The 18140-nt window shown below is 40.1% G+C and overlaps 1 protein-coding gene across 1 annotated transcript in view; it reads left to right on the top strand.

The window, feature by feature from the left end:
- The window catches only part of LOC124268948, a 135165-nt gene that overhangs the window by 72485 nt on the left and 44540 nt on the right, over positions 1-18140 (top strand). Inside the window, exons 5-8 of the mRNA XM_046704009.1 lie at positions 4458-4537; positions 9960-10080; positions 14490-14581; positions 15329-15455. Of these exons, the coding sequence (XP_046559965.1) occupies positions 4458-4537; positions 9960-10080; positions 14490-14581; positions 15329-15455 (420 nt within the window). The remainder of the gene's footprint in view (positions 1-4457; positions 4538-9959; positions 10081-14489; positions 14582-15328; positions 15456-18140) is intronic.

The raw sequence follows: 18140 nt of genomic DNA, 5'->3' as shown, positions 1-18140 counted from the left end.
ATCTCGCGACAACCCGACTGATGTGAAATTGAACGGAAACATCTCGCGCAACCGGATGTAAAGATTGGAGATAGGTTTTCTACACAAACGTTGGCCCCAGCTGAGATGCCCTGTTTAAAGAAATTCTCAAAACCGGAAGTGGGACTCACGGAGCGCGTGAATAGCACGCGCGGCTCATGTCTACTCTGTGTGTCTCTCGTCTCATTACCAGCGTCTTAACGGCAGGCTTACATTATCGTGTCTTTGCAATCCTTTTCTCAATTACGACGCTGATTTTATCTTTCAGTCGTGAATATCGCCAGCAGTCGCTCGGAAGAATAGAAAACGGAAACATTTAAGCATCGGCCCGCTTGTAAACCGCTAACATTATCTCGGTGAGAAGAAATGCCAGCATATCGAGATTGAGCTACCACTAGGCAAGAGGGTTTGTCAAAGAAGGGTTAAACTAACGGCTGTCAGCACATTAAATGACTCTCTTATCTGCTTAAATCACTACTCCTTAATGAGCTGGAAATTCCAAATAAGGAGCTATCACTGTAGATATAACTATCTCCTTTCTGAGTCAACATCATGTTTAAGTCAACGCCTGTGAAGGTCGCGCCTACTGCCGCAAATTACTGATCGATAATAGCCCAACTCCAAAAAGCTGTATCTGAAAAAGTCCCGATCTTTTTATAACGCAATAACTCTTCTAACAGCCATACATTTTTAACACGGTTGGGTGTTTGATTTTACAAGAGATACTACGGTAGAACGAGGCGCGGAGATAGCGACTTCTATTAGATGCTATCCTACAGTTTCCGGTTGGCGGAGTGATATTTGTTCTGCACTGAGGCCGGACTTCCGGCCATTGAACAAGTGTTTGTACTTGGTTCTACGTTCCGCGACAAATAGGTGCATTTAAATTGTCAAAAAAATGCCTCGAGTAATTGTTTGGTGGATTTCTTTGTCTCCAAAAAAGATAAAGAAATAGACAATGCACAATAATCATTTAACTATAAGAATATAGGCACAAAATTTGACGTGTTAATAATAATAATTGTTATAAATAAAAACATATTTTCTACTTGAGGAATTGGCTAGAATTCGACATACATAATTACATCTTTTTATTCTAAGGGACCGTTCGTAATTTATGGCTAATGGGGTGATGGTTATTTTTATTGAGAAGCATGAACGGTCCCTAAATGCATTTCCAAGTAATGATATCTTACAAACGAACGCACGCACACACACGCACGCACGCAAGCACACACACACACATTGGTAATGACTTTCAGCTAACAGCTTGTGTCATCACTGATTGTCAATGATCCATTCATGTAATTTTCATCACTTGTTAGCCTTTTATACCCACTGGAATCTTTTTCGGAGGATAATTGAAATTGATTACCAACTGGCACTGACGTTTTATATTTATTAGATAAATCTAACTGAAAAGGTTAGATATTGATAAGTCAACAAGCCATTAATTCCGTTCATAATACAGTGATATTCTGAAGGCGTAGTACTGTTTATTCTGCTATTGGTCAACCAACACGTATCGTTCTGGTAAAAGACAGAAGCATTCTACTTTGCTTTGTATGTTGATACACGTGCGGCACGTGCATTTGCACCTTTGATGTTTCTGTGCCAACGAGATGGAAGCTTAATCCCATGTTTTGTTATGTTTTCGTGACGGTGATATCGACTTTTCTAGATGGGTAGCTAGAAGGGCGGTATATGCCAAGCAAACAGTATCGTTAACCCGGAACACATACAACGTACACCGACTTGACCTTATTTATTGGACAACCAATGGAGCTCTTCGAGCAGTCTTTTATCTGAACGGGGACCACTTTCAATGTCGAGCTAAATAATTCAAGTTTATTCATGAGCTTTGATGTCAGAGTGATTTTGATATATACTCTTGGTTGAGAAACGTGCTTACTGTCAAATATTGGAAATCTTTTTATAATCATGGAAATCTCAATGTTCAATGTACATATTTTCTCTTTTTTTTAAATATCAGGTTCTATGTATGTAAGTTCATTCATTTTGACTGAATTGTTATATTTAATTGTGAACAAGAAGAGTGGTTATTGGAAGGTATTATAGATAAAACAGAAAGCCAATACCTGATAAAACTGGGTAAGAAGTAACCAATATCACAAAATGCTAAAAACAGAGGAATCAATTGAAAGGGTAATCAAATGGAACAAGCCATTAGATAATTAATTTCGCTTTTTGTACTTCGATATTAAAAAGGCCAATATGTTGGGAAAAACAAGAGTAATAAAGGGTACGATTAAAAACTGTCTGTTTAATATGCAGATACAAACTGAGCGGTGCTTAGCAAGTGATATGCTGTTTATATTTTTAAAGACTAAGTTTAAGAACATCTTTCTTAAAGTGTCACACATTATATGACATATGCCTATAGGACTTTTAGTGTATGTAACATCCAATTTTGAATTGTCTTTCAGTGAGTGAGTGAGTGACTTTAGTTTTACGACGCATTCAGCATTATTCCAGCTATATGGCGGCGGTTTGTGAATAATCGAGTCTGGACCAGACAATCCAGTGATCAACAGCATGAGTATCGATCTAAGCAATTGGGAACCGATGACATGTGTCAACCAAGTCAGCGAGCCTCTTACGATCATGAGCATCGATCCACTCAAATGTGATACGATGACATGTGTCGCCTCTTACAACAAGCATGGGTTACTGAAGATCAGTTCTAACCCGGATATTCACGGGTGAATTGTTTTTCAGCAAATTGTTTGTAGAAAGAGGCTTGCTGACGGCATAGTTCAGGTTGGCTGACATGCATTTGGCCTATTGTTTTGATCATCGTTCATGATATCTGTCACTGGGTTACATGTTTTTACGTCTTAAACGTGACGGAGGGGCAGTGGGGTAGTCCAGTGGTTAAAACGTCCGCTCGTCACGCCGACGACCCGAGTTCGATTCCCCACATGGGTACAATTTGTGAAGCCCATTTCTGGTGTCCCCGCCGTGATATTACTGGAATATTGCTAAAAGCGGCGTAAAACCATACTCACTCACTCACTTTAACGTGACTAAACGAGAACTTAATAGGCGAAAGCAATGGGAACGAGTTTAATTTAACACCATTTTAAAAAATAATTCAGGTCCTCAGCTTGATGCAAGAGCAAATCCTGATTTGATGCAGGTCTTTCACATTGATCACATGGTTCTGGCACAACTAAGGGACGCAACTCTGCATGGCAACTTCCGATGCCTTCACTACCCGTACACGGAACCAAAACAAAAATACTGGATTCGCAAACCACAACACCATATCGTGGAAATATTTCGAGTTTGAACGTGACTTTATTCTTCAGATTGACCTATCTTTCAACTGGAGCGCTGGGGTAGCCTAGTGGGGAAAGCGTTCGCTCATCACACCGATGGCACGGGTTTCGATTCCCCTCAGTACAATGTGTAAAGTGATTTCTTGTGTTCCCTTCCGTGATATTGCTGGAATATTACTGAAAGTGGCGTAAAACAATACTGAATCGTGTCTCCCAATTGAATGTGATATAACTAACATTACCAGCAAAGCAGTGTTAAACCAACAAAGCCACTCTCTCGCTTTTACACGTTGACATAAGTTACGGTTTAGACGTTCAAAGCACTGCCAGTAAATGCTGTCTTATCAATAATACAGGAGCAGAGTCATTAAACTCAGATCTTAGTGCTCGCTACTGCTTCGCGATGGTCTGAGAACATCCCATTACAGATCAGGTCAGAACCAGTGCCAATCAGAGCGTCACTTACTAGAGCACGATAGTGAAAGTCCAAATGCACTTTATAACCATGTAACCTCGAAAGGCTTAACACGAGGCATGCTGAACGACATTTAGAGATGTTCAATAACCCCCCCCCTCTCTATTTGTTTTCCTTTCTCTCTCTGTCTTTTTGTCTGTCCTGCCTCTCTCTCTCACAACCGCCTCCGTGGTGTAGTGGTTAGAGCGTCCGCCCGGAGTGCGGAAGGTCGCGGGTTCGATCCCCGACCGCGTCATACCAAAAGACGTTAAAATATGGTACTTGTTGGTCCCTGCCTGGCGCTCGGTATTAATGGGTACAACAAGGACTGGTCGGCTCGGAGTCAGTATAATGTGTCTGAGTGGGGTATTCATGCTTCAATGCGGCATGGTATCTCAGAGGGCTAGCACTATAAAACCAGCTTCAGTCTGGGCTAGTACAAGCAGGCGCACATACACATACGTACGCATGCACGTCGTCATATGAGCGAAATATTCTCAAGCACGACGTAAAACCCAATTTCACCTCACCTCACCTCTCCCTCTCTCTATCTCTCTCTCTCTCTCTCTCTCTCTCTCTCTCTCTCGTGTTCTGTTCCTGCCTTTCTTTCAATCCCCGCTCTCTCTTTCTCATTCAGCAGAAGCAGTCATCAGGAAACCATCATGTTCTTTTTTACCTTTCAGGTCCCTATACCAGCAGGCCATATTTTTGTCCAATCAGCGGCGGTTTTACGTTTCGGACTTTCAGCAGACTGACTAATGAGGTAGGTTGTTACGTTTTGTTATGATCAGTTCACTCGATCAACTATTTTGTTTTCGAAATCCAGGTTTGAATATCCATTTGTGGTTAGCACAGAAGATGTCACAATAGAAACAAACTGAATTGCTTAATGGTTTTTGGGGGGCTCAATAAAAAGAATGGCGGTGGAATGAACGCAAACACAGGAAATGAAAGAATCCAATTGCTTGGAGTGTTCTTCGGAATGTCAAGGAATCAGCTTGTTCCCTTCTGATAGTATTCAACTTAAATTTTTCTGTTACTGACTTTTCGAGAAGAAATAATTTTGGGGTGAAATTTTGGACCTTGTGAATCGTGAATGGACGGACTATATGATATCTTGGTTATTTGGTACAGGCAAGCTGCGTATTTTACTGTTTCAAGACATACAGTGGTTTGTTTTTTCTCTGAAAGTAAGAACAAATCCTATTTTACAACACAGTTATTTATCCAGTTTTTCCAGCTACCAGTTTTGCTTTGGTTGGTAAAAAATATTGTAGAAAAGTAAACTACTGCAGTCATTAAAACAACGTTGCCATGTAGACGATGTTGGTGTTGTTCTTCTCCAGAATATGGCCCTAGAGAAGGTTAGCCGCTCACTAGCTGCAAAATTGCTGATGCTGAGTTTACTCACTAAGTCCCTTTTTGAACAATGCACTTGTCTTCCCAACATTACAAAGATAGAATGAAAGTAATTTGACCTTTGTAGATCTGTTACCATGATTACTGCAGATTCTTTAGATAATTGGAATATCACATTTATGAATAGTCATTTTCCTCGACGCTGGCCTTCCTGTGAACGTAAAAACTCTCAATATTCTGACATAGAATGTATCAACCGACTATCAATTATGAAAGGTAATGGAGGCAACAGTGTTTATTGGTAAGCAGGTAAAATAACTGAGATACGGCTAGAAATGCAGGTGACCATATTTAGGAAGCAGCGTATACATACATCAAAAGCTGCCATGTGTTGGCCAGTTTCTGTCTGTGCAATTACAAGACAATGGAGCTTTTAGTGGCAGGTGTATAGTGGAGTAACCTTTGTCTCTCCATATCCAAATTACTGCCCGAGATAGTTGCCCAGCTGCAAGATCATCTCTACTTACATGGTGGCTGCGTTTAGGAGAACAGTTCCATGTATGAAAACATGGAGCCAGCAGCAGGTTATAGGTTCTTGGTTACGGTCACAACATGACAGGTTTCTGTATGATGTTAGTTTCAAACAGATTTAATTCCCGAGTCGGAACAGTTTTTGTGAAACTACCATTCTTATGATTATGAAACTTTCACTTAAAAATCTTGTAGCTTTTATTAATTATACAACATATGTTTTATTTGGGATTACACTTTCTCAGAAAGGTATAGACTTTACTACTTTTTGGATGTTGAGTCCTCTCCGGGATTCGAATTCACATTCACAGAGTAAGGCACCTAATCGCCAGTACGTCACCCACTCAGCTACCACACCTTCCACAAAAATGGAATTCTGACGACTGGAAGAATGAGGAGGATGGTAATGGTGATGATGGTAGTGATGATTGTGGTGGTGATGATGGTGGTGATGGTGGTGATGGTGGTGGTGGTGGTGGTGATGCTGATGATGATGGTGGTGATGCTGATGATGATGGTGGTGATGATGATGGTGGTGATGATGATAGTGGTGGTGATGGTGATGGTGGTGATGATAGTGATGGGGATGGTGATGGTGGTGATGATAGTGGTGGTGATGGTGATGATGATGGTGATGGTGGTGATGATAGTGGTGATGGTGATGATGATGGTGATGGGGGTGGTGGTGGTGGTGATGATGGAGGTGATGGTGGTGGTGGTGGTGATGGTGATGATGATGGTGGTGATGATGGGGGTGGTGATGGTGGTGGTGGTGATGATGGTGATGATGATGGTGGTGGTGATGATGGTGATGGTGGTGGATGGTGATGGTGGATGGTGATGGTGATGGTGATGATGGTGCTGATGGTGGTGATGATGGTGGTGGGGGTGGTTGTGATGGTGATGGTGATGGTGGTGATGATGGTGGTGATGATGGTGATGGTGGTGCTGATGGTGTTGGATTACTGACATTTGCAGGGTGCCTCCTTCGAGAAGCACAGCCCTTCTGACACTGTTTATACTACTACATACAGAAGACTGCAGCTTTGGGAAGTGTACATATTCCCATAAAACCTATTCGTGGCTTTGACCAGAAAAAGTCCCTTTCGCTGTCTGGGCTGCCTGTGAATGGGCACCTAGCTGATAATGTGCCAAACCAGGCAGACTGGACCAGGAGCACCCGGACCCTCTTTGTATTTATATATTTTAATCTATATATAAGAATAATAACGATAATTTCAACAACAATATCAATAACACTATTACGTTTATGTTTTAATCCCACTCAGTCACCAAATGTATTTCCTTATTTTCCATTTTGGAATTCTGTGCTGGAACCCTGGTCCATTAATGAAAGTGTCTCTAAATGTTTCTTCTCTGAGAATGTAATGGATGGGAAATATAGATGAAGCGAGATGCTGCAGCGGTGGCACATGTGACTAGATCTCGGCTTCCACGTTATTGTTAACATAGGCAAGAAACAGATGGTACCGTGTCATTGACAGTGCAGGAAGGGCATGGGCTTTTATCAAAGAAAAGAACAATTTCTGATTTCTGTAAAAGATCAATGTATACAATTATGTGAACAAAGTTTCACATATGATTAATTTATTTAATATCATGCAAAATTAATAAATCAGTCGACACTGGTTCAGGCAGAAGCTATTTATTAATATGTTTCATGGGCTGTGGGGTAGCCTAGTGGTTAAAGCGCTTGCTCGCCACGCCGAAGGCCCGGGTTCGATTCCCAACATGGGTACAATGTGTGAAGCCCATTTCTGGTGTCCCCCGCCGTGATATTGCTGGAGTATTGCTAAAAGCGGCGTTAAACCATTCTCACTAATATGTGTCATTTTTACAAATTGGTATATGTGTGCTGTAATTTACTTTTTAAAATTATAACAATGCAACTTCAATTAAAATATTTGAGAATGTAATAACCAGTCACTAAATATTAAACGTCGATACCAGGGAATAACCAAAATATCTTCTTGCGTAAAATAGGTTGGAAAACCATATAATAGATCACTAAAAATCAGTCGTGTTCGCGATAAAGGTCAATATGAAATGTTCCACCGGGCTCCTAAACCACATTTTGAAAGGCGTTGTTACAGATATCCGGAATTAAGATGCATTAAAGCAGTGTTATTGTTTAATATTTATTGAATGCTCTGAAAATTTACCAAATCAGATACAGGTGGAATTCGGATTCATTTGCTAAAGATCACAAATTGGTTAAATATGTTTTAAAAGTGTGAAAACGCGTGTTTAATTCTACGAACTGTTTTATCTATCATGTGTGACCACAAATAGTCTACAGCTGATAAAACGATATATCTATGTCTTAAAAACCTCTTTTGGATGTCCCCTTTGCACACTAATGCCCCTTTTACAGCTTTCAGCTCCTTCGGGGGATGCCATTATTGGTCTCGCTAAAAGTCAACCGCCATCCTTAATTAGTGCTTGTACACTCTCTTTAAACCAATGTGGCTTTCCTAAAGTCAAAAGGACCTTGATGAAAATCAGACTCTTTAGTAATGGCTATTGGATTATTCCTAATTCAATATCTGTAATAGATTGATGCACAGAATGTTAAAAAGGAGAAATCTGCAGCCTGCTAGCGACTTTGAGGAACGATTTGACATAATGTAAGTGGGTTTGTATGCTCTTAACATTAGACAGAGATTGTCACCATCCAACTTGCATGGATCCGTCAGATAACGAGCTAATATGGCAGCTTTAAATCAGATTCCACGGTAAAGAAAATGTCAATAAATGGCTTTTAATATTTTGTCCTCAAAGTTTTTATATCCCCAACAGCTATTTCCACAAATCAATATTTCCATTCAAAAATAACATTTAAAAGCACACTTAGCATTTCTTTGCGAAGATGTTAGTAACTTTTCGACAAAAACGAGTTGTTTCAGCATTTCTGGTTCTCTTCTAAGATTACTGAAAACTAAACGACAAACTGTTAGAATTTCAGCATTTTCCCACAAAAATTACAGAAAAGCAAGCGAAGATATTTTGAACAAAACAAACGACGACATCTCCTAAAGAAAGCACTTGATGAATGGCATAGTTTATTACACTGGCAGAACTTCTGCTCTTTCTCGATCCTTTAGGCTCCAAGGGCCATCGCTTAGAGTCGTCGTGGACATTAATCTAAATCTTGACACACGAAGAAAGGGTCATTTCATGAATGAAGATGGACGGTTGGGCTTGTATATGGTATTTGTATGGTATTATAGCAGAAAATGTTCCCGAGAATGATTTCACCATTGAATTAGAAGCCTTGGGGAGATGGAAGGAAAACACAATTATAATACAAGTGTCCTTGCGATGTGTCGCTATATTGCAGAACCGTGTCAGCTCGAAGTGCAAGCAAGCATTGAAATGTGTTGTTCTGATATTTTATCCGTTATCGAGTTATCCGTAATTTGAGAAAGCGAGTGAGTGAGTTTAACGACGCTTTTAACAGTATTCCAGTTACATCACGGCTAGTGGGATTGATGATGTTAGAAGGTTAGAAGTGATGCCCATCTGGTGCGTTTACCACTTAGTGAAAACCATGAACATGGAATGGAAATGACAAATCATGTTCGTGACGAAGCGGGGTTCGAACCCATGAGCAGTGGTATCTGACCTACCCAAGGGAAGCAAATCTGCAAAGCGAATTCTTGCACCTTCGACGACAGGGGCATTCAGTCGCTTTGGTGGAACATGCAAGGGCATTGTGCTGATTAAACTAACCCCCAATAAACCCCCGACAAATTGTTTCTCGCATGCCCAAGGGACGCCGTAAATTGAGACAAAGTGCCTATATCAGAGTATCGTTTAGTGATTACGTACAGACCATAAAGTTATATTTTCTTTAAACATATGTACTAATTTTATTCATGCTTTCGAGATACGACAAACACTTGTTAATCCAGAGAACACGACGCCATACTACAAGCTGTAGTGATGCATGAACCATGCATGATTCCATATGAAATCCTCTGGATAACCGAGGTTATCGTTAGTGCAGTCTCCGTTCTTTATAAAGGTCGTGATTATTGATGTTTGTTCAATTTTACATCATTGTCTTGTAAACTCTCTATGTCAGACTCTCTAAATAAGGCTGACTCCGATTATCACTAAAATAGATTCCACCTGGCGCAAAAGGCAAAGTACGGTGACAATTATATGAAGAGATCACTGAATATCGCGAAGGACACACCTTCCTATCGGAAGAACATAATCACATGATCATATGACGTCACTTCCGGTTGAGCGTATGCGTGTTGTTTCAGGACGTTTGCGAAGACGAATGGCGGCGGTCGCAGCTGGAGATCGAATGTTTGAGCGGGGACGGGCTTGACTTCATTGCTCCCACCGGCAGCATCTGCAACCCCTTCTTGAGACACGGTGTTTGTAAGTACCAGTTCATTCACAATCCACAGGCGTCAGAGATTGTTGTTGAATTTAAGCGGACGTCAGCATGAGAACGCCAAAGGTAGCTGATATCATATAACCCCATTAATTACTGAAACATATACACTACAGACAAAAATACGGAACAAATGTTTCGAATGTCGATGTCGTTGGGGTGTTCTTTTCCTTTACAGTGACGTTGAATCTGAACGCAACAACTTCCCACAATGACATTTCATATCATGAAAGAACAACACGTAATGCATGTGCATACTGAAGCCAAGTGCGTGCACCTTAATGGGAACCTCACATCACTGAGGCAGTTGAGCTGAGCACAAGCTGCAAATGTCTCCGGGACTGAACGGACGAAATGGTAATTGTGGATACCAAAGAGGTTGGAACGTCAGTATCCCAACTTTGCCCAGATGTCTGGATAATGAAAAAGCGAAATGTCTTGACACTGGGACACGTGACGTCAACCAGGCGGGGTTGCCATGACAACTGGGCGTGGCATGCCAGAAAACGACACCTAAACAAGTTCGTCACATGACCAGGCATCAGAAAATTCCGTACAATAACAGGGTCGCGAATTTAGATAGCTACCGTTAAACCCCACACCACGCAGCCCCGTCTGGTTATGGGAATGTCAGTTATTTAATAAGGGTATGATAGATGTTTAGGTTTTATTTTATTTTCATATATCCAAGTTGGCAACGTTTTGTTAACTTATGTAATGTTTAGGGCTATTTCAGTTTTTGGATGTATAGTTTCTTTTACTTAGCAGTTTATACTGGAGAAACGACCCAATATTTTTGTTTCTTGTGAACGAAATTTGGAATCAAGTGAAACACGCAAACCTAACTACATGTATTACCTTATGGCTAAACCCAAGGGAGAACCCGGCACACCTGGTGTATCTGAGACAGGCATTGTGCTCCATGGGTCGGCACCATGCTGTTGAAAAGCAAAGTGACACAAATAGCGCAATGACGACAGTGAATGCAGGATTCCCATCCCTATGTACACGTTGTAGGTAAAATGTTAAATTGTCAAAATCATTTCTGTAACCTGTAGGGATGAAATATCTTTCCTGCTCGAAAATTGCATTGTTTTTAAATGAGTGGATGTCATATCAGTCTTCTTAATATCTCCATGGCCGTTACGGATGCTGCTGCCAATAGAAACAATAATCCTCATGTGGGGTGCTTAGACTACCTATATCAAGTGATGTTATCACTTGCGAGTGGGGGTTATTTCACATAGCTGCAACAGTTTTCCAGTTAAATGACAGCTCATTGCAGAGGTAAACTACTCACGTCTTCCGTTTTTGTTTTTGTTCCTTTGGTTTGGTTTTGCCTTTGCTTTTTCGTTTTTGGGGGGGGTTGTTTGTTTTGTTTTTGTTTTGTTTTTTGTTATGTTTTGTTTGTTTGGGTGTTTGTGTGTGTGTGTGTGTGTGTGTTTGTGTGTGTGTGTTTGTGTGTGTGTGTGTGTGTGTGTGTGTGTGTGTGTGTGTGTGTGTGTGTGTGTGTGTGTGTGTGTGTGTGTGTGTGTGTGTGACACTTCGCCCAGAGACACTCAAGTACAACATTTAACTTGAAATACTGGATATATAGTTCTTCTTTCCTTCACAAACTCAAGCTAGTTTTAAATTATCTAAAATAGTTTTAGTCGATAAAAACATCAAAGTTTTTAAATCCTAATTGAACTATGTAATTTTAACGATTTGAAATTAACAACTGTTTCCCTTCCGCTAGTCAAGGAAACAAACGTGGACGATAATAACACTCGTTTTAGATAATGTCCCCTGTAGGCTTGGCAAGGAATCATTTGTCACCAGACTAAATGAAAGAATCACCGAGTCCTGTGCGGTAGGGATTTATTTTGGCCTCTGGGAACTTTCCCTGTGATCCGTCCGAGGACATACACGTTGAAGGATGGAATGCCCATTCTTGTTATAGAAATTACCATTACTCTGTCATTGAGTGCACCCATGACTTGAGGCAAAGTGAGCCAATACAAATTGATCCTAATATGGTTTTCATGATGCCTGTTTGGGAATTATTTCCAGACATTTCACTTTGGTATTGTCAGGAGCGATTTAATAAGACATTGTCTTAACCTGATCAGAGTGTGGTTAGAAAGTGTGTATTCCATGCGATTACACCCTGTAACACAGTACGTCACAGCAGCGACGCTTGTATATTTCATTTGAGCATTTATTCTAACATATTTTTAAATTCTAACAGAAGAAAGTCGAGATCTGTGATGATTGGGGTTCGATTACCATTCAGATTTATCGTACAAATGCCGCAACATATTTGTTACCAGCAAGAACATTTTTTAAACACAATAGCAATTTTTACCATCATAACGTGTTTCAAACAAAATAATAATATATCATGTCGTCTAAGGTTATGGTTCTAAATTATTCAAGGCTCTAACACAAATGGGATATATTTTGTTCAATGACTTGTGAACTTGTAGACTAAGTCATATTCATGCGTGAAGCCCATTTCTGGTATCCATTGCCGTGATATTGCTGGCGTACAACCATATGCATTCACTCACTCACTCACTAAGTCACATTTATGGCATATCTTCACATATTGTACCTGACTCCAGTTATCACCCAAGTAAGTTAGAATTGATCTCCAGCAACCCATGTTTGTTGTACTAGGCGACTAACGGGATCGAGTGGTCAGGCTCGCTGACTTAGTTGACACATGTCATCGTATCCCGTTTGCGTAGATCGATGCTCATGCTGTTGATCACTGGAATGTCTGGACCAGGCACGAATACTCACAGACCGCCGCCATATAGCTGGAATATTGCTGAGTGCGGTTTTAAACAACAAACGAACAAATAATTATTAAGTTATATTCTGTATATTTTCCTACGTGAATAAATGACATCTGATTTAAAGAGTATGATATGATATTAATGTATCAAGTCGTTAATCAATAGGTGCATTTAAAATGCAACAAATATATTCATATTATGGTAACACTGAATATTTGTTGCGTATTGGCGACTTGGCCTTTTTCCAAACAACCGCCCGGCACCCTATACCTACTTCACTGGGGTTGTACTATTGACCATTGTGCAGAGTCAGCAATTCAGACCCGGGTCGGGTTACAGAACCTAAGTAACTAGGTCTTTGACTGTAGGTCCGGGGAGGAACGAATATGACCTTCCTTTTTACACTGCATGTACAACTTGACAGACCCCTTACAAAGCTGTGTAACTGTGGATGGAGTTACACAGAAGGAAACTCTCAAATGAAGCCATCTCTCCAGTGTATTATACTTGGAATCAGTTGAATATTTCAACAAACCGTTAAGTTAAGAGAAAGCTGTTCGTATAATCGCTATATAGGACTCTTACAGCACACACAAATGAAAGTTTGATTTTTAATAAATATATTTTTCTCTTTGTTGGTCACAGTTTGATGTGTGTTTTATCTTATCGTTATGAAAAAATGTCTTCCAAAATGGTACACAACTACAGTAAGACAACAGATAAAAATTGATTACCTTTTGATATCGTCATTTATATTTGTATTTCTGAAGATATACATGCAATTAGAACTTGGGCCTCGGGCTTTCCTGTGTTTCACACACAATAGAAGAGACATGTTCTTGGAGAGTTGCGCTCACGGATCATGGTGAGATAAAGTCACGTGATCAGCAGATCATTTCCTGTCCTACCGGAAGTACCCTTAGCCGATCTACCACATGTGATTTTAGTTCTGACAATGCTCCATCAACACACAATGCTACAAGGACAAGCTAAGAAATCGAGGAATCTTCAAGACAAAGCTACAAAGAAATGCTCTATGATGAAGACACGCGACAATGCTGCAAGACAAAGCTACACAGTGAATTGGCCTCGACAATGCTACAAGGCGAGGTTATAAGACAGAGTTACAACTCAATGCTTCAAGACAAAGTTACACAACAATGCTTCAAGACAAAGTTACACAACAATGCTGCAATAACAAGTTGCACAGCAATGCTGCCAGACAATATTTGACAACAATGTTCCAAGACAAAGACCGCAACACTGATTCAAGACAAAGTGCACAACAATGCTTCAAGACAAAGTGGACGACAATACATGAAGACAGTACCACAACAATGCTCCAAGACAAAGTGCACAACAATGCTTCAAGACAAAGTGGACGACAATACATGAAGACAGTAACACAACAATGCTTCAAGACAAAGTGGACGACAATACATGAAGACAGTAACACAACAATGCTCCAAGACAAAGTGGACGACAATACATGAAGACAGTAACACAACAATGCTCCAAGACAAAGTTACATCATCCGGAGAAGAAATGTTTACTGCTCCTCATGCTACACCTTTACCCTCCTTCACCGTATTTGTTTCTGTCTGTTTCAGGGAAGAGGCTAACATGTTGTGCAGGCTGGGAGAACAACGGCTTCATCTTCATCGTGGCCTCAGACGTGTCGGAGAAGCCTCGATACTGCCTGGTACGTTCACTGTCAAATTAGCATTAATTTGGCCTTAAAACTGCGATTGTTCTTTTTGAAAACTGACTGACTGACTGACTGAGTTTGGTTTTACGCCGCTTTTAGCAGTATTCCAGCAACATCACGGCGGGGGACACCAGAAATGGACTTCACACATTGTACCCATGTGGGGATTCGAACCCGGGTCTTTGGCGTGACGAGCCAACGCTTTAACCATTAGGCTACCCCACCGCCCCTGAAAAACTGAATTAGGCTGGAATCAACTATTATAATATTTATATATTTTGAAACGAGATGACATTTGTAAGATCACGAAGTTATCAGATATTAGCTGGATATTACAGTTGAAAGCTAATTAATACTGCATATATGTCAACTAAACATTTGTGATTCTCCAGTTCACATTTCTATTTGTCGGGAGTATGTAATATGTTAGTTATGTTGCAAAATGTAACAATTTAATTAATACCATAGTTCGCTCCTTTGATCACGCATGCCTCTTTGGTAATAAGGGCAGGTTACCCCTCACTCTGTCCATAGTCCTTAGATCCTTGAATGCCAATAATGGTGGGCATGCTCTGCAGTAGCTTCTTCCGTATTTACCACCTGTAAATGACATTTGAGGATAATTATTCGAAGCTTTAGAAACTTTAAAGTAAACAGTAAATATCAAACTAAGGAGATTATTCCAATCAAGAGGACGGTGTTGAGTATCTCCTTTCACACTTTTACTCCATTGCTTTGTAGCGGTTCCCCAAGAATCAGGATGGTGAGTTCTCGGTTCTCATCTACTTCAACGTCATTTGCCCAGAAGAACCAGATGGTAAACCTCCTCATGGAATAGAGTATTACGAAATGCGCATGCGCAGACGAGGTAGGAACTTTATTTTCTGGATATTTAATTCTGCTATAAATCGATGTATTTAACATACCTCAATATGACCCACAAGGGGATTTTTTAATGTAATCCTCAATGAGCAATATGAGTTTCGCTTCAGACTAATTGGCCAGCTCGTTCTAATGACGGTTTTCATTGTTTGCGAGCCCCATCAAATGACGTCAAATTCTCACAAACAATTAAACAAGACGCCATTCATTATAAACGACGTCACCAAGGCTCCGTCCTTATTTGGGAGAAATAACCCACAATTCCCCGTAGCACGTAGGTTGTCTCTCTAAATATTTCCGTTTACGATCATGCATGTAAGTGTTTGATAAAATCATGCGTCTTGTTATTGCATTGTGTGTTTCTTACAACATGATCTTAGTGGCTTGTTAATAGACACTTGCCTTTGTAATCGTTCCCTAATTTCTGTCCGTCGGTATACAACGTTTTAGGGTATAATGACTCAAGACCTCATAGGCCAAAGAAAACACATTAATAACAATCGTGTTCAGTTTACCTCGTAGTAACATGGTTGTTTGTTAACTGTGAAGCTCTCGGTGCCTCTATAAATGACCAGGGTGAACGATACTGATATACCATCTGATTACAACGTTTCTTTAAAACCACCCAACTTTTCCCATTCCACAACATCAAAAACGTATACTGGAGTAACATAGTTGAGTCTTCTGAAAGACTATTTCTCTTGGTTGATCAAGACATTATGTAAATGTTTCTACGGGCCTCGTTCAATCAGAGCTTCATTGTAAAGACTACGGCATATCGTGTTAGTACTGTCTCATACTGTGAGTTATGACATTGACATTTGATACGCTATCAAATGTAGGTCCTATGTTGACTTTGCGATGTCCTTGGCATTTTCTATTCTTTGCTAGCACGGTTCCCCTCCGATACATCTAAAACATGACAGTATTGTTCACACCATGTTAAAAACGATTTGTGAATGCTTAAAGGCACAATGTCACACATTTTCGACAATAGTTTGGCCTATATTATATATATTGGGCATATGCACTAACTTTAGCTTCCTATTGATGCAATAAACGACTTATTATCCCTTACGACTTGCCTGAGTTCGATAATGGAAACTTCGAGGTGAACAGCTTCCAAACAGAGAACACTTGCCATATATGGGGTGTAAACAATTGCTCTGTACATCGAAAACTCTCGCACGCGGTGTTGTCGGTGTTTGCCGAACTAGTTACAATCACAAGTTGTGCGTAGGATATTCGTAAAGAGCGCTCCAAGGGACATAACTCAATGGGGTTCGCTTGAAATAATGTTCGGCCGGTAGAGGGCTCGAGAGTCGATTTAATGCAATGTTGCATTGATTCATTCGAACTTTTTAATTTAATATTGTAATCAAGATATGTAATTTGTTTTTAATTAAGTATATGGTAGCTTCTCTAAGGGTTGATAGTTAGTATTATTGTGCGAAATGCATTATGTATTTTTGAGAAGTGTTGTGTGATATAGTGCCTTTAAGCGCAAATCTGGTTAACAGCCATCCTCTGCAGTTCTGGACCCTACCATTGTGTTTCCAGTCGCTATATTTAGTGGTTTGTGTGAAAAGGAAACATTTCTCTATGTTGTTTAGTAATTAGTTGCTGATACATTGATATACGTAATAACCCATTGTTTGAAGATACAGATTTGATCATGACTAGATAAACTTTCCATGAGCGCCATTTTCCAAGCCTCTATAACGGTCCTGACAAATTGACAGTCCGAGCAATTTTGATTCAAATCGTTCAACATTGCTGTGTCTATTTGCGGCATTATGTGATATTTGTCCATCTAATTGTTGATAACTGCCCCAATTACCCGTCTCACTTTCACACATATTAATTTATACAAAATGGACGCTAGAGTGTCTCTGTTGAAATATATGCAGCCGACAAATCTGGAAATCACGCTTTGATGATAAGTGTGTGTCATCCATGTTTAACTAAACGAATACACGTCCCGCCATCCGTGCAGTCGTGCCGTTTCACTTGGTGCAGTGTCGTCAGATTAATTGTTTTTAATGCACTGAATTTAGATTAATTATTGAAAAAATATTTTGAACCTTGTTATCAGCCCAGCTCTTATGGTACACACAAGAATTAATTGGTATCATTGCAACGTTTGTCTAGATCTGTTAGCAATGTTTATTGCTTAATAACGCCTTTGGCATAAGTGCCAATTATCTTTGTGGTCATAGGCGGCTCCCTCTGATGTGGTACTGTGATGAACGAGATGACAGGTGCGCGAATACTGAATACCATGATGTCGTGTTTCGTTCATTATCTTCAGGATATTTATCACCTGAAGAAGTGTATTATTGTAAATATTGTAATGTAGATTGATGTTCTGTAAACGTCATAAATGACACTGAATATATCCATCAGGGCTGTCTGTGATGGTTATCTACTGAACAAAGTGTTGAGTATAAAGGATAGGTTGGGGAGATTTATACAAGGTAATTGCGGACATAAAGGACAGGTTTACTTGGGTTATACAAAACCATTGCTATCAATACATTCGGCAGAATGTCTGTATGTACATATATGCTCGAGGAATCGATGGAAGAATCAACATTAATAAATCACATTGCTGACAAATTATAGCAAGTCTGGCTGTATGTATTCTAGATGGCTCAGTAACGCGGCGATT

The sequence above is a fragment of the Haliotis rubra genome, unplaced genomic scaffold, assembly GCF_003918875.1.
Source record: "Haliotis rubra isolate DU_JTF1 unplaced genomic scaffold, ASM391887v1 Scf1, whole genome shotgun sequence".
Lineage (NCBI taxonomy): Eukaryota > Metazoa > Mollusca > Gastropoda > Lepetellida > Haliotidae > Haliotis > Haliotis rubra.
The sequence above is the reverse complement of the archived record's forward strand: the minus strand, read 5'-3'. Positions and strand labels throughout refer to the sequence as shown.